Source organism: Ranitomeya imitator, chromosome 2, assembly GCF_032444005.1.
Source record: "Ranitomeya imitator isolate aRanImi1 chromosome 2, aRanImi1.pri, whole genome shotgun sequence".
NCBI classification, from domain to species: domain Eukaryota; kingdom Metazoa; phylum Chordata; class Amphibia; order Anura; family Dendrobatidae; genus Ranitomeya; species Ranitomeya imitator.
Window position 1 is genome coordinate 835,519,894 of NC_091283.1, and position 27,077 is coordinate 835,546,970.

General features: G+C 43.6%; 1 protein-coding gene across 2 annotated transcripts in view; it reads left to right on the forward strand.

The window, feature by feature from the left end:
• LOC138666083 (putative DBH-like monooxygenase protein 2) overlaps positions 1–26,830 on the forward strand; it is a 43,011-nt gene extending 16,181 nt beyond the window's left edge. Inside the window, exons 4-14 of one of the 2 annotated variants that reach the window (XM_069754210.1) lie at positions 3,675–3,758; positions 7,226–7,393; positions 8,311–8,413; positions 18,147–18,313; positions 20,955–21,046; positions 21,323–21,419; positions 21,501–21,560; positions 23,526–23,659; positions 24,446–24,560; positions 25,268–25,386; positions 26,235–26,332. In XM_069754210.1, coding sequence (XP_069610311.1) covers positions 3,675–3,758; positions 7,226–7,393; positions 8,311–8,413; positions 18,147–18,313; positions 20,955–21,046; positions 21,323–21,419; positions 21,501–21,560; positions 23,526–23,659; positions 24,446–24,560; positions 25,268–25,386; positions 26,235–26,247 — 1,152 coding nt within the window. In that variant the 3' untranslated portion in view covers positions 26,248–26,332. Of the gene's footprint in view, positions 1–3,674; positions 3,759–7,225; positions 7,394–8,310; positions 8,414–18,146; positions 18,314–20,954; positions 21,047–21,322; positions 21,420–21,500; positions 21,561–23,525; positions 23,660–24,445; positions 24,561–25,267; positions 25,387–26,234 lie in introns of both variants that reach the window. The other variant, XM_069754211.1, reaches the window with a different exon arrangement.
• The last annotated feature ends 247 nt before the right edge of the window (positions 26,831–27,077 follow it).

Below are 27,077 nucleotides of genomic sequence, written 5' to 3' on the forward strand. Positions count from 1 at the left end.
GAGATAGCATGAGTGGAATCACCACAGTAGAAACACAGCCCATTCAGACGTCTGTGTTCTTGCCGTTCAACTCTGGTCATAGTCCTATCGCACTGCATAGGCTTAGGTTTAATCTCAGGTAATACCAACAAATGGTGCACAGATTTACGCTCACGCAAGCGTCGACCGATCTGAATGGCCAAAGACATAGACTCATTCAAACCAGCGGGCATAGGAAATCCCACCATGACATCCTTAATGGCTTCAGAGAGACCCTTTCTGAAAATGGCTGCAAGCGCAGATTCATTCCATTGAGTGAGCACGGACCATTTTCTAAATTTCTGGCAATATAGCTCTATCTCATCCTGAGCCTGACAAAGAGCCAGCAAATTTTTTTCTGCCTGATCTACTGAATTAGGCTCATCGTACAGCAATCCGAGCGCCAGGAAAAACGCATCGATATTACTTAATGCAGGATCTCCTGACGCAGGAGAAAATGCCCAGTCCTGAGGGTCGCCACGCAAAAAAGAAATGACGATCCTAACCTATTGCGCTGGGTCACCAGAGGAGCGAGGTTTCAAAGCCAGAAACAGTTTACAATTATTCTTGAAACTCAGAAATTTAGTTCTATCTCCAAAAAACAAATCTGGAATAGGAATTCTCGGTTCTAACAAAGAATTCTGAACCACAAAATTTTGAATATCTTGAACTCTTGCCGTGAGCTGATCTACACATGAAGACAGACCTTTAATGTCCATTGTAACACCTGTGTCCTGAACCACCCAAATGTCTAGGGGAAAAAAAAGACAAATCACAGTGCAAAGGAAAAAAAATGGTCTCAGAACTTCTTTTTTCCCTCTATTGAGAATCATTAGTACTTTTGGCTTCCTGTACTGTTATGATAGGCAATTCAGTATCACAATGGACATAGCGATCAGAGCACATACAGTGATCTGACAATAACCCAAAATAATAGAACGAGCTCTGAGACGTGGGAACTCTGTAGACCGCAATCCCTGATCCTAACAAACCACACTAGAGGCAGCCGTGAATTACGCCTAACGCTACCTATGCAACTCGACACAGCCTGAGAAACTAACTAGCCTGAAGATAGAAAAATAAGCCTACCTTGCCTCAGAGAAATACCCCAAAGGAAAAGGCAGCCCCCCACATATAATGACTGTGAGTTAAGATGAAAAGACAAACGTAGAGATGAAATAGATTCAGCAAAGTAACATAGTAACATAACATAGTTAGTAAGGCCGAAAAAAGACATTTGTCCATCCAGTTCAGCCTATGTTCCATCATAATAAATACCCAGATCTACGTCCTTCTACAGAACCTAATAATTGTATGATACAATGTTGTTCTGCTCCAGGAAGACATCCAGGCCTCTCTTGAACCCCTCGACTGAGTTCGCCATCACCACCTCCTCAGGCAAGCAATTCCAGATTCTCACTGCCCTAACAGTAAAGAATCCTCTTCTATAAAGTGAGGCCCGACTTTCTTAACAGAGCGAAGATAGGAAAGATAACTTTGCGGTCCACACAAAACCCTAAAGAAAACCACGCAAAGGGGGCAAAAAGACCCTCCGTACCGAACTAACGGCACGGAGGTACACCCTTTGCGTCCCAGAGCTTCCAGCAAAACAAATAGACAAGCTGGACAGAAAAAATAGCAAACAAATAGCAAAGGAGAACTTAGCTATGCAGAGCAGCAGGCCACAGGAATGATCCAGGGAAAAACAAGTCCAACACTGGAACATTGACAGGAAGCATGGAAAAAAGCATTAGGTGGAGTTAAGTAGAGAAGCACCTAACGACCTCACCAAATCACCTGAGGGAGGAAACTCAGAAGCTGCAGTACCACTTTCCTCCACAAACGGAAGCTCCCAGAGAGAATCAGCCGAAGTACCACTTGTGACCACAGGAGTGAACTCTGCCACAGAATTCACAACAGAGGAGCGGATGTGGATGATGAAGAGCGGAGGGGCGGAGAGGTGAGCAGGGAGGTGAGTATAAATATTCTTACTATTTTTTACATGATATGTTTTTTATACTCTGAGATCTGGAGAACATAATAAGAGACATTAACTTCATAGAGAAAAAAACTTTTCGGCAAATTGAAAATTCCAGGAAAATCCCTGCAAACAGGTGAATTTGAACCTAAGTTGCTCCGTTCATCTCTGGTTACATTAAATGATAATATCTCTATAGAGCTGATAACACGGGATCCACCAATCACAGCAGGTGATGTCACAGCTGACCCTGATCCTCCTCCCTTCACAGTGACCATTGATTAGAGGTGGCGGGAGCTGATGGATTGCTCCCCGACAACCAAGGGTTAAATGTATTTTTATGCCCTTGTATGTGGTACAGGTATAATATCCCCTGGGGCTGTAGTTAGCTGGGACAGGGTTAACTGAAGTGGCCATCACGGTAGGGAGGGTGGAACTGAGATGAACATCGAGATGAACATCGGGGGCCAAGGGCAGCCTCGAGATGAACATCGGGGTCCAAGGACAGCCTCGAGATGAACATCGGGGTCCAAGGACAGCCTCGAGGTGAACATCGGGGGCCAAGGACAGCCTCGAGATGAACATTGGGGGCCAAGGACAGCCTCGAGATGAACATCGGGGTCCAAGGACAGCCTCGAGGTGAACATCAGGGGCCAAGGACAGCCTTGAGGTGAACATTGGGGGCCAAAGGCAGCCTCGAGATGAACATCGGGGGAAAAGGGCAGCCTCGAGATAAACATCGGGGGCCAAGGGCACACTCAGCTTGCAAAGCTACAGGCAAAGTTGGACTCAGACTACATGGGGGGGAAGATATTGCAATCTGAATATACTGTTAGTGATGGAGAAGATTCTCTAGGGCTAGCAAAGCCAGACAGAGGGACATGCCACCTATACCGAGAACCAGGGCTGAAGTTGTGTCCGGTACTTGTGGGAAAGGTGACAGCCCGTTGGGCCTCATCCTCTATATCTGCCTATAAATACTGTACAGACTGCCCTTCTCTTACTAAAAGTTTGTTTTTTTATGAACCTTGTGTTTCCTGGATTATTTGCTGCCCTGGTTCCAGAAGAAGCATTCCTTGAGTCAGAAGAGGTCTGCTGGCCAGAAGTAGGTGGAAAGCACCATATACACCGCCGCACACTAGGACTGGGACATACCTTGCGTGTAAGATGCCAGAGCGAGTGGGGACCAAAGCCCGCCCATGACTACCTCGCTTGGGCATCTTACATTTGCACATGCTCATTAAATGCTTTAATACAAAAAAGGTCAGGGTCTGTTCATTGCACCTAATGTACATTTCCTGAAAGAACAGGTAATTGGAGTCTAGAAGAGCCCCGGTAGCCGGTGGGAGAATTGCACGATTTCTAATATGAATGTTTTAGTACAGATTGAGATATGTGGAAAAAAAATTGCCAAAATGTTTTAAAATAATGCATTTAGCATTAAAAAAAAGTATTTAAGGCGTCGTACCTTCTATTGATGACACATTTCCTTTGGTATTTTTGAATTAAAAAAAGAGTCTAGAACACTTTTCTCTTTTACATTAATGGATGAATTAATTATGACTTGATTATTGTAAAAATTGGGTAAATTTTCCTGGAGACATTGCATGAGGCTTGATATGAACGCATACATTGGCTGTAAAGTCTGGATATGTTTTCCTCTTATTTTCCCTACCAGTTTCCTATTCCGGAAGCAGATACAACTTATGCCTGTACGTTCCTTCCAATGCCAAGGGTGACCAAAAAACATCATATTGTGAGGGTAAGTCCACGTTATGTTGTATGATACAAGATATACCGTATACAGACCAGGTCAGGTAAGTATAGGGGGTACAGAAATCGCAATCACACTTGGGGTCGGAATTGAAGAGTCCATCCGCACCACTTGTTTTTTCTTTTTTGTAAGATTTTGGGGAATACAGTATATAAACTATTAATCAAGATTTCAATTTTTTTTATGGGGGGAATGCAAAAATAAAGAGCAGTTGCACCTTTTCGAGATCGGCCATTAAAAACTGCATGGAGCCAGTGTATTTTGGTGCTGTATATATTTCCGATAACTTGTTAATAGCTGATCAGTCATGGTGCTAGGTTTGAGACCACCACATAGCAGATACTTAAGACTTATTATTATTTATTATTATAGCGCCATTTATTCCATGGCGCTTTACATGTAAGGAGGGGTATACATAATAAAAACAAGTACAATAATCTTGAAAAATACAAGTCACAACTGGTACAGGAGGAGTGAGGACCCTGCCCGCGAGGGCTCACAATCTACAAGGGATGGGTGAGGATACAGTAGGTGAGGGTAGAGATGGTCATGCAGCGGTTTGGTCGATCGGTGGTTACTGCAGGTTGTAGGCTTGTCGGAAGAGGTGGGTCTTCAGGCTCTTTTTGAAGGTCTTGATGGTAGGCGAGAGTCTGATATGTTGTGGTAGAGGGTTCCAGAGTAGGGGTGATGTGTGAGAGAAATCTTGTATATGATTGTGGGAAGAGGAGATAAGATGGGAGTAGAGAAGGAGATCTTGTGAGGATCGGAGGTTGCGTGTAGGTAAGTACCGGGAGACGAGGTCACAGATGTATGGAAGAGACAGTTTGTGGATGGCTTTGTATGTCATGGTTATGCTTTTGTACTGGAGTCTTTGGGTAATGGGGAGCCAGTGAAGGGATTGACAGAGGGAAGAGGCCGGGGAATGGCGGGGGGGACAGGTGGATTAGCCGGGCAGCTGAGTTTAGAATAGATTGGAGGGGTGCGAGAGTGTTAGAGGGGAGGCCACAGAGCAGGAGGTTACAGTAGTTGAGGCGGGAGATGATGAGGGCATGGATTAGGGTTTTTGCAGATTCTTGGTTTCGGAATGTACGGATCCATGAAATAGTTTTGAGTTGAAGGCGGCAGGAAGTGGAAAGGGCTTGGATATGTGGTTTGAAGTAGAGATCAGTGTCAAGGATTACCCCGAGACAGCGAGCTTGTGGGACTGGGGAGAGTGGACAACCGTTTAATGGATAGGTTCGTTGGGGGGGTCGCGTGAGATGGGGGAAAGATGAAAAATTCTGTTTTTTCCATGTTAAGTTTAAGAAATCTAGTGGAGAAGAAAGATGAAATAGCGGACAGACATTGAGGGATTCTGGTTAGTAGGGTGGTGATATCTGGTCCAAAGATGTGGATCTGTGTGTCATCAGCATAGAGATGATACTGAAAACCGTGAGATTCTATGAGCTGTCCCAGGCCAAAAGTGTAAATGGAGAAGAGCAGCTGCCCTATAACCTTGCGGGACTCCGACAGATAGGGGGAGAGGTGAGGAGGTGGTGTGTGAGTGGGAGATGCTGAATGTCCGGTCTGTTAGGTATGACGAGATCCAGGATAGGGCCAAGTCTGTGATGCCAAGGGATGAGAGGGTCTGTAGTAATAGGGAATGGTCCACTGTGTCAAAGGCAGAGGACAGGTCCAGGAGGAGGAGAAGGATAGAGTAGTGTCGCTTGCTCTTGGCGGTTAAGAGGTCATTGGTGACCTTAGTTAGGGCAGTTTCAGTGGAGTGGTGGGACCGGAAGCCTGATTGTAAGAGGTCGAAGAGGGAGCAGGAAGATAGATGGGAGGATAGTTCAAGATGGATGTGTTGTTTCAGTAGTTTTGAGGCATAGGGGAGAAGTGATATAGGGCGATAGCTAGATACAGAGGATGGGTCAAGAGAGGGCTTTTTGAGGATAGGTGTGATTGAGGCATGTTTAAAGCTTGAGGGGAAAACACCAGTTGTTAGTGATAGGTTGAAGAGATGGGTTAGGGTTGGGATGAAGACTGTGGCGAGGTTTGGGATGAAGTGGGAAGTGATCGGGTCAAGTCCACTGGTCGTGAGATGCGATCTTGAGAGTAGAGTGGAGAGACGATCTTCTGTAATGGTGGAGAAGTTGGTTTTGGAGGGTTGAGGCAGTTGGGAGGAAGGGTTCTTGGGGTTGTCTCTGATGTTCTCAATCTTCTGCTTGAAAAATGAGGCAACGTCTTCAGCTGAGATGAGTGGGGAGGAAGGAGGAGCTGGGGAAAGGAGGAGAGAATTGGAGGTGTTGAATAACTGTTTAGGGTTGTGAGACAGGGACGACATGAGAGATGAGAGGTAGGTTTGTTTAGCTGTGGCGAGTGTGGTCTTGAAAGTAGTGAGGGACTGTTTGAATGCGATAAAGTGCTCGTTGGAGTGGGATCTTTTCCATCTCCGCTCAGTAGCCCTGGAAGCTCGCCTCAGTTCTTTGGTCAGGCTGGTGTGCTAGGGCTGTCTGTTGATTTTGTGAGCTTTTGTATTTGTGAGAGGAGCAAGAGATTCCAAATCTACAGCTATTGTGGTGTTATATAGAGCAGCAGCGTCATCCGCATTGTGTAAGGAACTTATATATGTGAGAGGGAGGAGGGATTCAGACAGTGAGTGTAGATCAAGGTGTTTAAGATTTCTGTGAGGATGTGCAAGTTTGTCGGGTGGGGATTGTAGACAAGGAATGGAGAGGGAAGAGAATGTGAGAAGGTTGTGGTCAGAAAGAGGAAGAGGTGAGTTAGACAGGTTAGATAGGGAGCAGAGGCGGGTGAAGATGAGGTCCAGTGTGTGACCATCTTTGTGAGTGGCTTCAGAAGACCATTGAGTGAGGCCGAAGGAGGAAGTGAGAGATAGAAGTTTAGTGGCAGCTGAGAGGGAAGTGTCAATGGGTATGTTGAAGTCGCCCATGATAATAGTGGGATGTCAACGGAGAGGAAATGAAGCAGCCAGGTGGTGAAGTGGTCAAAGAAGACTTATCCAAAGATAGGTTTTCAACACATACTGTAAATCCTGGACAACCCCTTTAAATATAATTATACTTGGGAGATGGGAAGCCGCCTACTAAACAGATGATTATAAGACTTGGGAGCCATTGTTAAGCCATCAGCTGCCATAGGAAAGCCCTGGCTTATGGTGGATGGTGGGTGGTGAGGGCATCAGGAGGGGATCAACTTGTTGATGATTTCCAGATTGATTTTTATAGAATGAGTTAAAAAAAAAGCAGATGTCAGATTTTAAGTGGCCTTACAACGAAGCCAATGTTTGAGTGTCCATTTATTTCTATGACCTGTAATACCAGGCTGTTTCTTATAGAAAGCAGACATAGTTTTGGAATCCTTCTCTTATAATTGTTACTCTTTCGCTAGAGATTCTATAATGTGGATTTTTATCACTTCTCTTTATATACCCTCCATTTTTACTACCTGAACAGTACGAGATAATCGAAGACCCAGTCAGTATTGGCATAGTGCATCACATCCTGATATATTTTTGTGCGAATAACACCATCCTCACATCAGAAGTTGGAGATTGCTACGGCCAGGATACCCGATTTTCTCAGTGCCTTTCTGCGACGCTTGGCTGGGCTGTTGGGGGGGAGGTAAGTAGATGCCAGAGTTTGGGCAGACCAACCAAACAAGTAATGTTCCTAAGGACTGACGTAGAGGAAACCTTTGGCTGTGTGTTTGATTTCAACATGTTTGATCCTTTTCTGCTAAAAAAAATACTTTAAAAAATATATCAGCAATTTCTCAAATAATCCTTCAGGTAAGACAGAGAAAAAACTTCAAGTATTCAATCATATTCACTCTCTTCCTCTTTATGGGTATAAGACAATATGCTGCAGCAGGAGCCTCCCCCCTCTCATCTGTCTGCAGTAGGATAAAACAAATTGCTAAACCACACCACCTTTGGTAGAGAAATATGAAAAAAAATTCTCTTTAGATCTCAGCATTAAACCCTCTATGTTTACGTTTCTGAGTTGACTGCAGCAGGAGCCTCCCCCCTTTGTCCTGTTTACAGTAGGATGAAAAAATGTCAAAGATACATGCCCTTTGCCAAGTGGGTGATGTTTCTCTAGCTATGGGTAAATGACCAGTGGCGGTTCTTAACTTTCACACACAATCTGTATAGTTGAGCTGAGAGCTGTGCCGTCCTCTCACTTTCCAGACTCACCCAACAATAAATGCTAGAATCCCTGCTTTGGCTTTTATAGTGGTCCAGATAATTCCTCCTAATTGGCTCCACTATAACAGGTGATGTCATAGATGTAAGGTATTATGAGGAAGCCCGTACAACCATACCAGTCGTGTGAGCCCTTTCTGGCTGATGCAATTTTCTGCAATGTGTAAAGGTGCAGTGGACGTTTTTGGCAAATTGTTCGAAAATTTCTCAAAAATTGGCGCAAATTCAGTTTAGATTTGCTGACGTACAGTACCTTAGAAATGTCCAGATTGTTGAAATGTAAAATATTACATGCAAGTGCGATATTGTAATTTTTATCCTTTCTCTTTGTAGCCATTTGATTATCCAGATGACACCGGCATTTCTATAGGGACAGACAAGGACCCTCAATATGTCAGAATCGAAATCCATTACAGTAACTTCGAAAACAAGGAAGGTAATAAGATCAGTTCTGATTTCTCCTGCTGTCACATCAGCGGGATGTCCAGTCATCCAAAACCGGCCATATATGTAATATAATGGCAATGCCAACCAGTGGGTCAGCAAAGAGCCGAGGCAAGGCAACTATTGCACTCCCTAATCCAATAATAATGCCTCCTGAATGGCCCTTAACAAAATTATGCCCCTTTTATAATGTATCAATGCCCCCTGAAAAAGTATTAATTAGTTCCCCATAAAAAATAATGTTTATATTACCTAAATCTAAGCAATCAGGTCTTCTTTGCAGTCAGAGTGGGCAGGTACAGGCAGTACAATGCAGTAATGTCATTGTGCTATCTGTGCCAGGATGCTGACATCTTGTAAACTTTAGCCTACAAGGCAGAGAGTGGTGGAGATGGGATGACTATGATTTCGTGCTTTACCACAGAATTCAACTGCATCTGTTAGGCTCACCTGGTGAGGTGGTCCTCCAAGCCCAAGGTCCCATGGGCACATGGGCCATGGCCGTTGGTGCAGTAGACAGGTGTGACACTCAGAACACAGGTTGCAGATACACTAGAGGCCGTATGCAGACAGAACACTGTTACCAGAGGTACTGGAAGCCACAGACCGACAGGAGACAGCATAGGTAATGGAAGCCTCAGGCAGACAAGAGACGTCTTGGAGACTACAGACACGTAATAGAGATACTGGAAGCCGCAGGCAGACTGGAGATACCCTGGACAAAACAGACAGATAGCAGAGATACTAAAAGCTGCAGGCAGATGTGAGACATCCTGGAAAGCACAGACGTAACAGAGATCACAGAAAACTGGGAGCAGGTAGCAGAGGTGCTGAAAGCTGCAGGCAAACAGGACATCCAGTAGCAGTGGTTCTGGAAGACACAGGCAGAAAGAACTCAGGAACACTGAAGTCTTAACCCCTTCCCGACCTGTGACACAGCGTATGCGTCATGAAAGTCGGTGCCAATCCGACCTGTGACGCATATGCTGTGTCACAGAAAGATCGCGTCCCTGCAGATCGGGTGAAAGGGTTAACTCCCATTTCACCCGATCTGCAGGGACAGGGGGAGTGGTAGTTTAGCCCAGGGGGGGTGGCTTCACCCCCTCGTGGCTACGATCGCTCTGATTGGCTGTTGAAAGTGAAACTGCCAATCAGAGCGATTTGTAATATTTCACCTAAAAAAATGGTGAAATATTACAATCCAGCCATGGCCGATGCTGCAATATCATCGGCCATGGCTGGAAATACTAATGTGCCCCCACCCCACCCCACCGATCGCCCCCCCCAGCCCCCCGATCTGTGGCCCGCTCCCCTCCGTCCTGTGCTCCGCTCCCCCGTCCTCCTGTCCGCTCCCCCCGTGCTCCAATCACACCCCCCCGTGCTCCAATCAAACCCCCCCGCACTCCGATCCACCCCCCCTGCACACCGATCCACCCGCCCGCACACCGATCACTCTCCCCCATGCTCCGATCCCTCCCCCCCGTGCTCCGACGCCCCCCCGTGCCCTGATCTCCCCCCCCTGTGCCCTGATCTCCCCCCCTTATACTTACCGATCCTGGCGGGGTCCGTCCGTCTTCTTCCCCGGGCGCCGCCATGTTCCAAAATGGCGGGCGCATGCGCAGTGCGCCCGCCGAATCTGCCGGCCGGCAGATTCGTTCCAATGTGAATTTTGATCACTGTGATATAATCTATCACAGTGGTCAAAATAAAAAAACAGTAAATGACCCCCCCCATTTGTCCCCCATAGATAGGGACAATAATAAAATAAAGAATTTTTTTTTTTTTCACTAAGGTTGGAGTTAGAACTAGGGGTAGGGGTAGGGTTAGGGGTAGGGGTAGGGTTAGGGGTAGAGGTAGGGTTAGGGCTAGGGTTAGGGTTAGGGTTAGGGTTTCGGTATGTGCACACGTATTCTGGTCCTCTGCGGATTTTTCCGCAGCGGATTTGATAAATCCGCAGTGCTAAACCGCTGCGGATTTATGGCAGATTTACCGCGGTTTTTCTGCGCATTTCACTGCGGTTTTACAACTGCGATTTTCTATTGGAGCAGTTGTAAAACCGCTGTGGAATCCGCAGAAAGAAGTGACATGCTGCGGAATGTAAACCGCTGCGTTTCCGTGCAGTTTTTCCGCAGCATGTGTACAGCGATTTTTGTTTCCCATAGGTTTACATTGAAATGTAAACTCATGGGAAACTGCTGCGGATCCGCAGCGTTTTCCGAAGCGTGTGCACATACCTTTAGAATTAGGCTATGTGCACACGGTGCGGATTTGGCTGCGGATCCGCAGCGGATTGGCCGCTGCGGAACCGCAGCAGTGTTCCATCAGGTTTACAGTACCATGTAAACCTATGGAAAACCAAATCCGCTGTGCCCATGGTGCGGAAAATACCGCACGGAAACGCTGCGTTGTATTTTCCGCAGCATGTCAATTCTTTGTGCGGATTCCGCAGCGTTTTACACCTATTCCTCAATAGGAATCCGCAGGTGAAATCCGCAGTAAATCCGCAGGTAAAACGCAGTGCCTTTTACCCGCGGATTTTTCAAAAATGGTGTGGAAAAATCTCACACGAATCCGCAACGTGGGTACATAGCCTTAGGGTTAGGGTTGGGTTGGAATTAGGGTTGTGGTTAGGGTTAGGGGTGTGTTGGGGTTAGGGTTGTGGTTAGGGGTGTGTTGCGGTTAGGGTTGTGGTTAGGGTTACGGCTACAGTTGGGATAAGGGTTAGGGGTGTGTTGGCGTTAGAATTGAGGCGTTTCCACTGTTTAGGCACATCAGGGGGTCTCCAAACGCAACATGGCGCCACCATTGATTCCAGCCAATCTTTTATTCAAAAAGTCAAATGGTGCTCCTTCCCTTCCGAGCCCCGACGTGTGCCCAAACAGTGGTTTACCCCCACATATGGGGTATCAGTGTACTCAGGACAAACTGGGCAACAATTACTGGGGTCCAATTTCTCCTGTTACCCTTGAGAAAATAAAAAATTGCTTGCTAAAACATCATTTTTGAGGAAAGAAAAATGATTTTTTATTTTCACGGCTCTGCGTTGTAAACGTCTGTGAAGCACTTGGGGGTTCAAAGTGCTCACCACATATCTAGATAAGTTCCTTGGGGGGTCTAGTTTCCAAAATGGGGTCACTTGTGGGGGGTTTCTACTGTTTAGGCACACCAGGGGCTCTGCAAACGCAACGTGACGCCCGCAGACCATTCCATCAAAGTCTGCATTTCAAAACGTCACTACTTGACTTCCGAGCCCCGACATGTGCCCAAACAGTGGTTTACCCCCACATATGGGGTATCAGCGTACTCAGGAAAAACTGGGCAACAATTACTGGGGTCCAATTTCTCCTGTTACCCTTGAGAAAATAAAAAATTGCTTGCTAAAACATCATTTTTGAGGAAAGAAAAATGATTTTTTATTTTCACGGCTCTGCGTTGTAAACGTCTGTGAAGCACTTGGGGGTTCAAAGTGCTCACCACATATCTAGATAAGTTCCTTGGGGGGTCTAGTTTCCAAAATGGGGTCACTTGTGGGGGGTTTCTACTGTTTAGGCACACCAGGGGCTCTGCAAACGCAACGTGACGCCCGCAGACCATTCCATCAAAGTCTGCATTTCAAAACGTCACTACTTGACTTCCGAGCCCCGACATGTGCCCAAACAGTGGTTTACCCCCACATATGGGGTATCAGCGTACTCAGGACAAACTGGGCAACAATTACTGGGGTCCAATTTCTCCTGTTACCCTTGAGAAAATAAAAAATTGCTTGCTAAAACATCATTTTTGAGGAAAGAAAAATGATTTTTTATTTTCACGGCTCTGCGTTGTAAACGTCTGTGAAGCACTTGGGGGTTCAAAGTGCTCACCACATATCTAGATAAGTTCCTTGGGGGGTCTAGTTTCCAAAATGGGGTCACTTGTGGGGGGTTTCTACTGTTTAGGCACACCAGGGGCTCTGCAAACGCAACGTGACGCCCGCAGACCATTCCATCAAAGTCTGCATTTCAAAAGTCACTACTTCCCTTCTGAGCCCCGACGTGTGCCCAAACAGTGGTTTACCCCCACATATGGGGTATCAGCGTACTCAGGAGAAACTGGACAACAACTTTTGGGGTCCAATTTCTCCTGTAACCCTTGGGAAAATAAAAAATTCTGGGCTAAAAAATTATTTTTGAGGAAAGAAAACGTATTTATTATTTTCACTGCTCTGTGTTATAAACTTCTGTGAAGCACTTGGGGGTTCAAAGTGCTCACCTCACATCTAGATAAGTTCCTTTCGGGGTCTAGTTTCTAAAATGGGGTCACTTGTGGGGGGTTTCTACTGTTTAGCCACATCAGGGGCTCTGCAAACGCAACGTAACGCCCGCAGAGCATTCCATCAAAGTCTGCATTTCAAAATGTCACTACTTGACTTCCGAGCCCCGACATGTGCCCAAACTGTGGTTTACCCCCACATATGGGGTATCAGCGTACTCAGGAGAAACTGTACAACAACTTTTGGGGTCAAATTTCTCCTGTTACCCTTGGGAAAATAATAAATTGCAGGCTAAAAAATCATTTTAGAGAAAATAAAATTTTTATTTTATTTTCATGGCTCTGCGTTATAAACTTCTGTGAAGCACTTGGAAGTTCAAAGTCCTCACCACACATCTAGATTAGTTCCTTTGGGGGTCTAGTTTCCAAAATGGGGTCATATGTGGGGGATCTCCAATGTTTAGGCACACAGGGGCTCTCCAAACGTGACATGGTGTCCGCTAATGATTGGAGCTAATTTTCCATTTAAAAAGCCAATTGGCGTGCCTTCCCTTCCGAGCCCTGCCGTGCGCCCAAACAGTGGTTTACCCCCACATATGGGGTATCAGCGTACTCAGGACAAACTGGACAACAACATTTGCGGTCCAATTTCTCCTATTACCCTTGGCAAAATAGGAAATTCCAGGCTAAAAATCATTTTTGAGGAAAGAAAAATTATTTTTTATTTTCATGGCTCTGCATTATAAACTTCTGTGAAGCACCTGGGGGTTTAAAGTGCTCAATATGCATCTAGATAAGTTCCTTGGGGGGTCTAGTTTCCAAAATGGGGTCACTTGTGGGGGAGCTCCAATGCATAGGCACACAGGGGCTCTCTAAACGCGACATGGTGTCCGCTAACAATTGGAGCTAATTTTCCATTCAAAAAGTCAAATGGCGCGCCTTCCCTTCCGAGCCCTGCCGTGTGCCCAAACAGTGGTTTACCCCCACATATGAGGTATCGGCGTACTCGGGAGAAATTGCCCAACAAATTTTAGGATTCATTTTATCCTATTGCCCATGTGAAAATGAAAAACTGAGGCGAAAAGAATTTTTTTGTGAAAAAAAAAAGTACTTTTTCATTTTTACAGATCAATTTGTGAAGCACCTGAGGGTTTAAAGTGCTCAATATGCATCGAGATAAGTTCCTTGGGGGGTCTAGTTTCCAAAATGGGGTCATTTGTGGGGGAGCTCCAATGTTTAGGCACACGGGGGCTCTCCAAACACGACATGGTGTCCGCTAACGATGGAGATAATTTTTCATTCAAAAAGTCAAATGGCGCTCCTTCCCTTCCGAACCTTACCATGTGCCCAAACAGTGGTTTACCCCCACATGTGAGGTATCGGTGTACTCATGAGAAATTGCCCAACATATTTTAGGATCCATTTTATCCTGTTGCCCATGTGAAAATGAAAAAAATTGAGGCTAAAAGAATTTTTTTGTGAAAAAAAAGTACTTTTTCATTTTTACGGATCAATTTGTGAAGCCCCCGGGGGTTCAAAGTTCTCACTATGCATCTAGATAAGTTCCTTGGGGCGTCTAGTTTCCAAAATGGGGTCACGTGTGGGGGAGCTCCAATTTTTAGGCACACGGGGGCTCTCCAAACGTGACATGGTGTCCGCTAAAGAGTGGAGCCAATTTTTCATTCAAAAAGTCAAATGGCGCTCCTTCCCTTCCAAGCCCTGCCGTGCGCCCAAACAGTGGTTTACCCCCACATATGAGGTATCAGCGTACTCAGGACAAATTGGACAACAACTTTCGTGGTTCAGTTTCTCCTTGTACCATTGGGAAAATAAAAAAAATGTTGCTAAAAGATAATTTTTGTGACTAAAAAGTTAAATGTTCATTTTTTCCTTCCATGTTGCTTCTGCTGCTGTGAAGCACCTGAAGGGTTAAAAAACTTCTTGAATGTGGTTTTGAGCACCTTGAGGGGTGCATTTTTTAGAATGGTGTCACTTTTGGGTATTTTCAGCCATATAGACCCCTCAAACTGACTTCAAATGTGAGGTGGTCCCTAAAAAAAATGGTTTTGTAAATTTCGTTGTAAAAATGAGAAATCGCTGGTCAAATTTTAACTCTTATAACTTCCTAGCAAAAAAAAATTTTGTTTCCAAAATTGTGCTGGTGTAAAGTAGACATGTGGGAAATGTTATTTATTAACTATTTTGTGTCACATAACTCTCTGGTTTAACAGAATAAAAATTCAAAATGTGAAAATTGCGAAATTTTCAAAATTTTCGCCAAATTTCCGTTTTTATCACAAATAAACGCAGAATTTATTGACCTAAATTTACCACTAACATGAAGCCCAATATGTCACGAAAAAACAATCTCAGAACCGCTAGGATCCGTTGAAGCGTTCCTGAGTTATTACCTCATAAAGGGACACTGGTCAGAATTGCAAAAAACGGCAAGGTCTTTAAGGTCAAAATAGGCTGGGTCATGAAGGGGTTAATACCAAGACACAGGTGTGTGTCTTGGTGCGCCTTATATATGCTCATCTTATATAGGCAGACAATCACATGAGAGCATGCTGGGCCACCTGAAAAGCCCGACATGAAGCAGGACAGAGTATAGCAGACTAGGGTGAAGGGAGCAAAGTCCAGATCTGGGACAGGTGTGCAACGGTACCCCCCTCTTATGGAACCTGCCAAAAGAGTCCGTAATTCCCAACAATGGTATTGTAGCTGCCAAACCTTTGGGATCCACGGTCTTGGTATTCTTTCAAGGGCACACTAAGTAAGGTGGATCCTCTAAGTATGGTGCCCCTGGGGCCCAGTCGCCACTAAGATACTGCACCTCACCCAGAGGTGTGGTATTCCGCTCTCAGGTAAGGAGGGGGCATGGCACAGAACCATACACCTGCTTCCAACACTAGACACTTCAGTCAGGTCACCGTAAGGGAGGATGGCTTCATCCCAGGCTGGTTTGGAAAGGGTGTTGAAGGAGTGGGTGGGATAGGTAGAGTAGGGGAGGAGCTAATTAGGAGGGAAAGTTAGTCAGATTGTGAGAGAAGTGGAGCTGAGCAGACGTGAGGGTCTGCAGCTCCTGACATCCTGAAGCGATAATTGAGGGGGAAAGATTGAAGGAAGCTCCCAGAAGGACAGAAGGGGTCCTAGAGGCACAGGAAGTGAAAAGTCCACCCGTGGGGCTCGTATTCACGCTGACCAGAGTCAGGTGGAGGGACCAGGTTACAGGCAAGGGGACCAGCCCCATTCTAGTGGAGAAACTAAGGACTCAGCTAGTCAACCGGAGGCTGTGGCATTTGTAAGAAGCACAGCAACATCTTCACACATAGCACTCACCCCCCGACAGGATCCCTGGCTGCTGGCTTGGGACACTGTGTGGCAGGTGCAGGGCAGGAGAGGTGAAGCCAGTGCAGAGAGTCAGCCAGAGAAAGGAACATAGAATGAGGGTTCTGGAAAGTGCATCCAAATTGCTTGAGAGCTGGCTGGACCACAGAGTTAAAGAACACAGCACCCTGGCTGGGGCAACTAAGAACTAAGTAAAAAGAAGTAAAGCTTTGGAAACTGCACCTTGCTGTGTCCTCACACTTATATACTGCGCCATCCACTCTGCACTACAACTACCACAACTGCCATCACCACCATTTACAACTTAAGTGCTTGGGACTAAAGCTCTACCTGTGGAGAGCTGTACCAACTCTGCTGCATCACCATCAGCCCCAGCGGTCTCTCCAAGCAGCATCGGCTAACATCTCTTATTTGCCGAATACCAAAGGTGGCGTCACGAACATTTATCCCTTAAACTTTATTTAACGTTATTCCCCTTTTATTGGACGCCCAGGGCCACGGACTGGGTCACTGCTGCTGTAACACGTCCCCTTTAAGAACATGCCCAGTACCGAGTATCCCCACAGCCCTTGGGGGTGCTGCATAAGCACAAGGCACATGATCGTCAGTGCAGTAGACAGGTGAGGCATGCAAGGCAGACAGCAGAGGGACTTGAGACTGCGGACAGACTGGAGACTATTAGCAGAGGTCCTGGAAGCTGCAGGCAGACAAGAGACAGTCTGAAGACCATGGACAGGTTGCAGACGTACTGAGATTGCAGGAATACAAGTAACTGAGAAACTGGAAGCCAAAGGCATTCAGGAGACATCCTGGAGACAGCGGACAGGGAGCTGTACACAGACAAACTAAAATTCTTAATACCAAAATACGGGTGTGTGTCTAAGCGGGCCTTAAATAGGTTTCGGTAGATGATCACCTAGGAGCCTGCTCGACTACTTGCAAAGCCTGACATGGAGCACAAAAATGTTTAGCAGACAGGGTGAAAGGAACAGAGTCCATACCTGTGACAGGTGTGTAATAGTATGGGTGTCATTTTGAAGCTGATACAGGTCAAAATGATGCTTGCCTGGGGATCTGGGGCACCTGGCCAGAATTCTGGGAAATGTGCATTGCCCTGAATCTTCAGCACTATAAAAATAATTAGCTTTTTCTTTTGAAATTTTGCACAACTGTGTAGTGAATGCTGAAGCTGGCAATGCCAATGCTTCTATTGCACCCATGTGATGGGTAACTCCGGACCTAGCAATCATGTGATCATGAGTCCCCCCAGATCCAGTGAGGATTTGTCTACCGAGTCCCAGCTCAGCTCTGTCAATGACCCAAGACTATCACTATAAGGGGCTGTTTACCTTTATAACTAGGGCCCCAGTTACAATCAAAAAATTCAAAATAAAAAAACATAAAATAATGCCCACCCTATGAGGATATAATTTCTGGAAGGGGGGGGGGGGGGCAAATTTTGTTTAAAAAACACGTCATCAGTAAAAATAAAATAACCTCCCTCTTCAAAAAAAGACAAAAATCATTTTTTCCCCATCATATTCCTAACACAATCCTTAAACATATCAGGTATTCACATGACTGTAATGATACAAAGAATTTATTTCACAGTTTATTTAAAGTGGAAAAAAAACTCACAAAATAAAAAAAGCAAAAAAATAGCTTTTTTCTTTTTTCTAAATTTTCAATTATATAAATTACCCAAATTACCCAGTAATTAATAGTACTCAATAACAGCATCGGCAAATTATAGAATATCCCCTGCGAAAAACGAAGAGCATCTCTTACATCCATGTCAAGGAAAAGCTACGAGTTAAGGCTCCTGAAATGTGAAAAGTCAAAAACTTTAATCGTTAAAAGGCATAGTCATTGAATAATTTAACAATTTCGAGAAAACAAACGCGTCCTCAAGGGCGGAATGTGAAATAAGAATTTAAAGAACCTCTAATGAGAGAGTCCCAGAGTTTTGCTCTGCCCCCTCAGACAACACACAGTCGTAAAATAAGGGGCTTTCATCAGCACCACCTATTCTTACTAGGTAATATGAATAACCGACAAGCCTAAGCTTGGTGTAAATATGCCAGCCACTGTGACTTTTTGTGTTTTGGATCTTTGACTTTCAGGATTAATTGATAATTCAGGAATAAGGATTCATTACACCCCCGAGTTGCGTCCTCGTGACAGTGCCACCTTGATGTCTGGAGTATTTACTTTTCCCATGCAATTCATTCCACCTGGATGTGAAGAATTCAGAAATTATGGAATTTGTGACACTCGTTTGATGGCGCAAGTAAGTGATCCTGGCCTGGTAGAAGTATCTACAAATTATGTCATCTCCCTTGGTCGAGACCATCCATTTGTAGGATAAGCATAAGTCATCAATGTCGTGTACTCCTTTAATAACCTCAGGAATAAATTGCAGGGTGTCCCTGATATATGGCAAGTCTTTTAAGGTGGTCTTGTCATACAACTGGTCTTATTGGGTGTGCCCAGTATAAATCAGGTCTTGTGGGGTGTTCCTGTTTTATGGCAGATGTTTTGGGGTGTTCTTGAAATATGGCAGGTCTTGTGGCATGTTTATAGCATATGGCAGGTCTTGTAGACTGTTTCCTGTATAAGAGACATCTTGCATGATGTTGACAGTATATTGCAGGTCTTGTGGGAAGCTCCCGGTATACGGCAGGTCTTGTGGGATGCTCCCGGTATACGGCAGGTCTTGTGGGATGCTCCCGGTATACGGCAGGTCTTGTGGAATGTTCCCATTATATGACAGGTCTTGTAGACTGTTTCCTGTGTAAGACACATCTTGCATGATGTTGACAGTATATTGCAGGTCTTGTGGGATGCTCCCGGTATATGGCAGGTCTTGTGGGATGCTCCCGGTATACGGCAGGTCTTGTGGAATGTTCCCATTATATGGCAGGTCTTGTGGGGTGTTTAAGGTATACAACCAGTCTTGTGGGGTGTTCCAGGTATATGTCAGGTCTTGTGGGGGTGTTCCCAGTATATCTCAGGTCTTGTGGGGTGTTCCAGATATACAGTGAGTCTTGAGGGATGTTTCCGGTATATGGTAGTCTTGTTGGATGTTCTAGATATATGACAGGTAATGTAGGGTTCTCCCAATATAAATTGGATCTTGTCTGGTGGTTTTTACCGGAAGGGTTCTCCCAATATAAAGTGGATCTTGTCTGGTGGCATTCCCGATATGCAGTAGTGAGTATCTTCTAGTAGTGATTTAAGAAAGGGCAATAACCAATCCCATTACCGGGTCAAAAGTGGCCAGGTTTCCTTGACGTATGTGAGGGTTGAAGCTGACTGTCTTGTCCAACCCTACAATTATGGTACAGTGGAGCCAAGTGGGAGATGGGGCACAGTATAGAGAGGAAACAGCATGTGGGTGAGATGCATTATGGAAAAGGAAAGCATGGGAGAAAATTATAGAGAGAGCAAATGTGTTGGGGTATTATGGAGAGGTTCATTGCTGGGGGACAATATAGCGTGGAGTGGTTCTGGTGCTGTGTTCCTGTACTGATGATGCTTCTGTTTCTGTATTCCTGTACTGATGATGCAAGTTACAAATAGGAGGATAGCAAAAAAACTTTGTAGGGATATCTACATAATTAACAAATTGGGGAGAACCCCAAATAAACCCTCACTGGAAGGCTTTAAAATGTAACTTTTATAATTTTTTATCTAAAGCATAAACATTTTAGGGTATAAAATTCAGTCCCTAATCTGCCTAAATTATTTTTATATTAAAGTTCTTGCTGCTCTCTGTATTGATGTAGTGCGTAGCACCCCGTGATGCTAACACTTATCTGGCAGAATAGGACAGTATATTTTAGTGCACCAATCCCTTCAAAATGGATCACCGCGTTAACAAACCTATGTCTCATCCCCTAATGACGCCGCTAACGTGGTGACCCATGTTGGGGGGACTAGTGCGCTAAAATATACAGTCCTATTGCTTTCAAGCCTTTGTCCCATCTCCTGATGATGCAGCTAATGTGGTAAACCATTTTGGGGGGGACTAATTCGCTAAAATATACTGTCCTATTCTGCCAGATAAGTGTTAGCATCCCGTGGTGCTACGCACTACATCAATACAGAGAGCAGTAAGCACTGTAGTATAAAAATAATTTAGGCAGTTTAGGGACTGAATTTTATACCCTAAATTGTTTATGTTTTAGATAAAAATTAAAAGTTACATTTTAAAGCCTTCCTGTACTGATTATGGTTTTGGTGCTTCATTTATGTACTGACTTTGGTTCAGCTGATGGATTTAAATACAAAAGAAGATTCTGGTGCTGCATTCATGTTTCTGATTTATACACATGTAGCAATCCATAACTTTTCAGATGATGTGCTACATGGCTATGTTAAATCTCCTCAAAACTTGGAGTTTTGATATTGTGAGGAATATTTGGAGAGCTTTTGGAGCAGTAACCCTCCAAATTAGCCTAAAAAATTCACGTACTGACAGTGGTTATAGTGATGTATTCATGGAAGTACACTTTTAATTTTTTTGTTTTTGCGGCCTTCAAGATTGGTTTAAGATGACATTTTGGCCCTTGGACAAAAATTTTTGCGCACCCCTGAGTTACAGAGCACTACACAATATTAGGTAGGGGGTTTTAATGTCATGGTGGATCAGCTTGTATGTTCCATATTTGATATTTTACCATAATTGTTCTCAATTTGTCAACTGAAAGAAACAGTGACATAGCTAAGGCTCAGGTGGCATGGCATGTGCCCTAGGTATTGGGTATCACGAGAACCATAAACCCTTGACTTGGGTAGTTAGAGTTAAAACCAGGGCAGCAAAATGAGTCTTCTTCCCATTTAAGAAAAGCATAAAGAGCAAAGAGGTCTTCTCACTCCCAGAGGTGTAACTGGGGTCACTTCTAAAGGTATCTCCTGGTCTTCTTTAGGCATTGAATGAGACCATTCCTGACCTGACGGTTAAAGCATATCTCTTGCATGGACATCTCACGGCTCGGAGTATTCGGGTAATGCACTACAGGTAAGAGCAGGGCAGTGGTTCCTTACGGATGTCTTCATGATTTACTGTTAAAATCCAATGGAAACCATCAGAAAATATAAATCCTTTGTATTTGCCCATTGATTAGGGAAAGCTGTCAGACAATCAAAATGGCTTCCGTTACATCTCACCATCTGTTCCTAATGATTTTTTCTAGTGGGACCAATTGGCCGTTTTTTCAGACGGTGTCGAAGGGGTAAGGTTATCCGTCTTTACGTTAAAAAGTCATGTCACTGGAATCATTTCTTCTCTCCGTAGAAATGGAACATTAATAGGAAGCCTTGGGGAAGACAAGAAATATGATTTCAGTTTTCAGCAAATCAGAAATTTGCCAGCCGAAATTACTGTAAAAATGGTAAGGGTTTATATAGATATTATAATGGGCAGATGATGGATGTTAGAGATGTATCAATAATAATCTATTTTCTTTGCTCAGGGAGACGTAATAGTGGTCGAATGTACATCCAACACCATGGACAGGGAAGGCGTCACCTTTGTAAGTTTTATCTAGTAGCATTTATCACATTTACTAATATATTTTGCAATGTTTTTATTTTTTTTTTTTAGAGCAGTCCATCAAATCAATGATTATGCATCATCGCTTGTGATGACAAGGAAAGAGAACGCCTTAATTTAGACCAAATCTAGTTAAACACATGACAAATTATACCATGTCATTATTATACCAAAAAGTAGGCCAAAATGTACAAACCCTTATTGCTTCCATTTAAATTAGGAGAATAAATTGCAGCCTGGTGTCCCTTATCAAAACCTCTAGATTAATTTGTCATCAAGAAGTTTGACCATCTCTAAAAGCAGAAGTTTGGGGAGTTTGCTGGTCTAAATATATTAAAGCAATTCCAAGGAGGAAAGACATCAGCAATGATCCTAGGAATTAAGAAGGTACAAGTAGCAGCCAGATGCTGCTAACCAAATGTCCTTGACTAATTTTTCACCAGGAAGTGTAAGGACCTCTATAAAAGCAGAAGTTTGATGAATTTCCTGGTCTAAGTTGTTCAGGCGTGTACTAACAAAGTGCCTTGGAGGAAAGACATTAGCAATGATCTTAGGAATTAAGAGGGTAAGTGTCAGCTAGGTGCATGCTCTTAATTGTTCAGGAGAGATAGTGAGCACCCCAATAGAAGCAGAAGTTTTGGAAGTTTGCTGGTCATTCAGGTGTGCATTAACACAATGTCAAGGAAGAAAGACATCAACAAAGACTTTAGAGACTAGAGACACAGTTGTTGCTGCTTATCAATCTAGGAAGGTGTTCAAGGTTATTTTCAAACAATTTGCAGCCCAAGAAACTTGTTCTATTATCTGCGTTACAAAGTAACAGTATACAGATAACTTACTGTTGGGATGCCTACTAGCACTCAGCTCAATAGTTGGATATGCACATTACTACACGTGCGGCAATGGGATAGAGTTTAAAGAAAAAATATATATCTGTATCTATCTATATCCATCTTTCTACAGTCATGGCCAAAAGTGTTGGCACCTTAAAATTGTTCCAGATGAAGTATTTCTCCCAGGAAATTATTGCAATTACACGTTTTGTGTGTACTGAAACGACACAAAAAAACAGAAAAAAAGGCATGTTAGTCATAATTTCACAAAAACCCCACAAAAAATGGTTTGGACAAAATTTTTGGCAACTTTCCAAAATTGTGGATAAACAACTTTGTTTCAAGCACATGATGCTCGTTCAAGCTCACTTGTGGCAAGTAACAGAATGCTGCACCCTTAACCTGCAGGACAGCTTGAATTTCTTTGGAACTTGATTGAGGCTGCTTATTCACCATCCAGACTATCCTGCGTTGCAACCTTTCATCAATTTTTCTCTGGCGTCCACATCCAGATAGATTAGCTACAGTGCCATGGGTTGTAAACTTCTTGATTACGTTGCTCATCGTGGACAAAGGAACATCAAGATCTCTGGAGATGAACTTGTAACCTTGAGATTGTTGCTACTGTTCAACGATATCAGTTCTCAAGTCCTCAGACAGTTCTCTTTTCCTCTTTCTGTTCTCCATGCTTAGTGTGGCACACACAGACACACAATGCGAAGATTGTGCCACCTTCTCCACTTTTTTTTTCTGGTTTCAGATGTGATATTCATATTGCCCACACCTGTTACTTGCCACAGGTGAGTGTGTACAAGCATCACATGCTTGAAACAAAGTTGTTTACAAACAATTTTATCCAGATGATTTTGACGGTTTTCTGTGAAATGATGTCTAATTTGCCTGGCTATATATACTGTTTTTATAAAAGCAAGGTATGACATAATTATTTCATAAAAAGGCATTCAAAGCTTTTTTTCCACAATTTTTTAAGGATAGGTTATATGATATTGTTACAGTATACAGTTCTTGATTGTGTATTACCAAACAATGCTAACATCATGATAAACTGACCACTAGGTGGCATTGTTCGTAATGATCACATCTCTCCACAGGGAGGTCCCAGTTCTCTAAATGAAATGTGTATTGGCTTCCTGTTCTACTATCCTCTGCTCCCGATCGCCGCCTGCTGGAGTTACATTGATGTACATTACATCGCCGAAGCTATTGGATTGGAAAGGGCAGATTCGTGAGTTCCACCAGATATAGACTCAACTTTGTGGGGGAAAAATATAATAAGTTGATGACTGTAGTTACAGAATCTATTGAGAAACCATCTTGAGATGATGGTTAGTCATAAGTAGATGGGTAAACCAAAGGCTTAAAGCTAGTCTATCTCCAGCTATCACAAGAAAATCTCCATTCAGTATTAAATAGTTCTCTTAAACCTGATGATGCAGGTGTGCTCACATGGAGAGTCCGTGTCAAATAGGCTGTATAATCCGGTTATTAAAAGAAATATGAAACCAGACTTTTGAGAAGTTGATTCAATTTCCGAAATGTGTTGAGAATAAAGCTCTACGTTCTCCAGATTTCTTGAACCTATCACTGCAACATAGACTACTAGTCCTACCAATTATTGAATATGGTGGGATCTCCCGATCTGAGGATCTTGCAGCAGCTGTCATACCCTGATTCCTTAATTGTGGGTTAAACAACCCCAAAAGGTGAGAAATTGCAATACCTCTCACCTAGGCCACTTTCTCCTAAAACCCTATGTCTCCCCAACTTATTCCTCCATTAATCATGTGATGTCATAGACCTAATGGAAAAGAGAAGAATGATCTGGGTAGAAAGGCAAAATGAGCAATTGTAAGAGGATACAAATTTTGATGGGAGAGATTCTTTATCTCAGGAGATTGGTGCCACGGCAGCATCGGTCATTCCAGGAGACGTCAGTGGTCTGTGTCCTGAAACGTCCTGGGTATTATCAATGTTATATAATAACTTCTCCCACCCACATTGTGTCTTTCAGCATAATGGACGCAATCTTAAACATTAATGGTTTTGAATGGGATGATGAAAGCCGGGCGACTGCCCAGAAAGCAGTCATGACAGTGACTCATCTGGCAATGGCTGAAAGTCGGGAGGTTGGTAAAGTATCACATTAGCATACAATCTTCTTACTTCTCAAAGTCTTCACTACTCATCCAAGTTATGTAGGACTCATCTACAAGTCCTCCATCCTGCCGGGACAACCATGTGTAAGAAGTAGGAAAACAAATGTCCGATCAATCTTTGTTCCATCTACTGCTTATTATTACACTACCCCAATGGTTCGATGGGTTACCTCATCCCTAATGGAGCAGAATTTTCTAGGCTTTGTAGAGAAGAGCGAAGAACCTGAATTGGAGGAAACTGATGGAGGGAAAGACAATGGGAGTTGGGGAAAGCATTCTTGTTTATTCAAACTAAAAGAGGGGAAAAGCCTTGAATGGCAATTGAGAAACAAAAATGTTAAAAACCAAAATGCCCAATTTTTTTTTCTGTAACACCTGTTTTGTTTGAGGACTCACATAAGATATTTGCTTCAAAAAGTCTGGTTTAGATGACTTTTTTTCTTAATTGCATAGCTAGCTAAGTCAAGCTAAAATGTTATTGGTAGTTTACTGTATGAGGAAAGAATAGAGATATTATTGGTGACCTTACCCAAAAATGTACAGACTTGTTTGCTCTAGATTGGGTTGTCTACTAATGGACTTAATGGGTAACTGGTATGATGATGCCTCATAATAGTGTAAGAATTTATGTATAAGGAACATCTTGTCCCCTGGTTGAAGGTGCATCTTGTCCACAGGCTGAAGATAAATCTTATCCCCTGGTTGACCATGTATCTGTCCACTGGTTGAAGATGGATTTTTTCACCTGGCTAACCATGCATCTTGTCCACATGTTGAAGATGCATCTTGTCCCTGGGTGACTATCCTTCTTGTCCACTGTTGACAATATATCTTGTCCCCTGATTGACCATGCATCTTCTCCACTGGTTCAAGACGCATCTTGTCACTTGGTTGACGATGCATTTTGTCCCTGGTTTTACCATGATCTTCTCCACTGGTTAAAGATGTATCTTGTCCCCTGGTTGAAGATGCATCTTGTCCCTGGTTGACCATGCATCTTCTCCACTGGATAAAGATGTATCTTGTCCCCTGGTTGAAGATGCATCTTGTCCCTGGTTGACCATGCATCTTCTCCACTGGTTGAATATGTATCTTGTCCCCTGGTTGAAGATGCATCTTGTCCCTGGTTGACCATGCATCTTCTCCACTGGTTGAATATGTATCTTGTCCCCTGGTTGAAGATGCATCTTGTCCCTGGTTGACCATGCATCTTCTCCACTGGTTAAAGATGTATCTTGTCCCCTGGTTGAAGATGCATCTTGTCCCTGGTTGACCATGCATCTTCTCCACTGGTTGAAGATGTATCTTGTCCCCTGGTTGAAGATGCATCTTGTCCCTGGTTGACCATGCATCTTCTCCACTGGTTAAAGATGCATCTTGTTCACAGGTTGATCATGCACATTGCCCATTTTTTACCATCCCAGGTTAACTATACATTATATCCACTAATAAAAACACATCTTTGTCACTGGTTGACCATTTATCCTATCAACTGGTTGACCATGGATTCATTTTGTTATCTTGTCCTGGTGTATTTATTTTTGCGGATTTTTAACATAATTGTGCTACTTTAAGGACCAGAGATCTTGTGTTGAATTCTATTAGTATATACTTACACTTTCTGTGCATTTTCTTGTTTGACAGGGGAATAGAGTAAATGAGACAATTAAGTTACCGACCATCCCTCTACCTCCTCCTTACCACTGCGAAGAGGATTCCTCTGAGACATAGAAAACGAGATGGACACCTAGTAGAAGTCCAGCTATCTACAAACTACAAAGAATTCCTTAAATAAGTTACATATTTTTCCTTTTATTTTAATCTGGGATCTAAAATTCACCTGTATGGAGAAGAAAGGATACAGTATGGACAATGCATTTTTTTTATGGGCTTCTAGATGCTCTTTTTGCAATGCAGTGTCTCCAACTTTTGGCTGATCAACTATTAGGACATAATTCCTGGAGACGTCAGCCACTGGTGGGAGACGACTGTTTCATAACATACAGCAAAGAAGACAATGCCCTGTTGTTGGACAGAAGTGTAATATTGGTCCATGTGTGTAAGGAAGGCACTACTATATCTTTGTGATTAGTGGAAATCCTACCCCATAAAATATTATTCAAAATTTTGAGCAAAATTAACGTGTTGTCTGACTGGAATTTCCCATTATCTGAAATAGGGACCCGATACCATTCTATAATGCTACAAGAGAAGGTGCATTAAATTTCCGTACAGAAGAACTGCTTTGCTTGGCGTTATTACAGTCTTTTGATCTTCAAATAAATTTATCCTAAAATGGCAACACCCTATCCTCCAAACTCGAGACTGGAAAGTGCAAAGTTAGAGTAACAAAAAGCTACCTCCTATGTTCAGGAAAAGGCTGCGTCAGGTATGCCTGCCTACTTCTCTAGTTACTTTCCTGCTTGCTATCTCTGGAGTCTTCTTCATACACACCCACCGTAAGCAGTTCTCCTCCTTCTCTTCTCA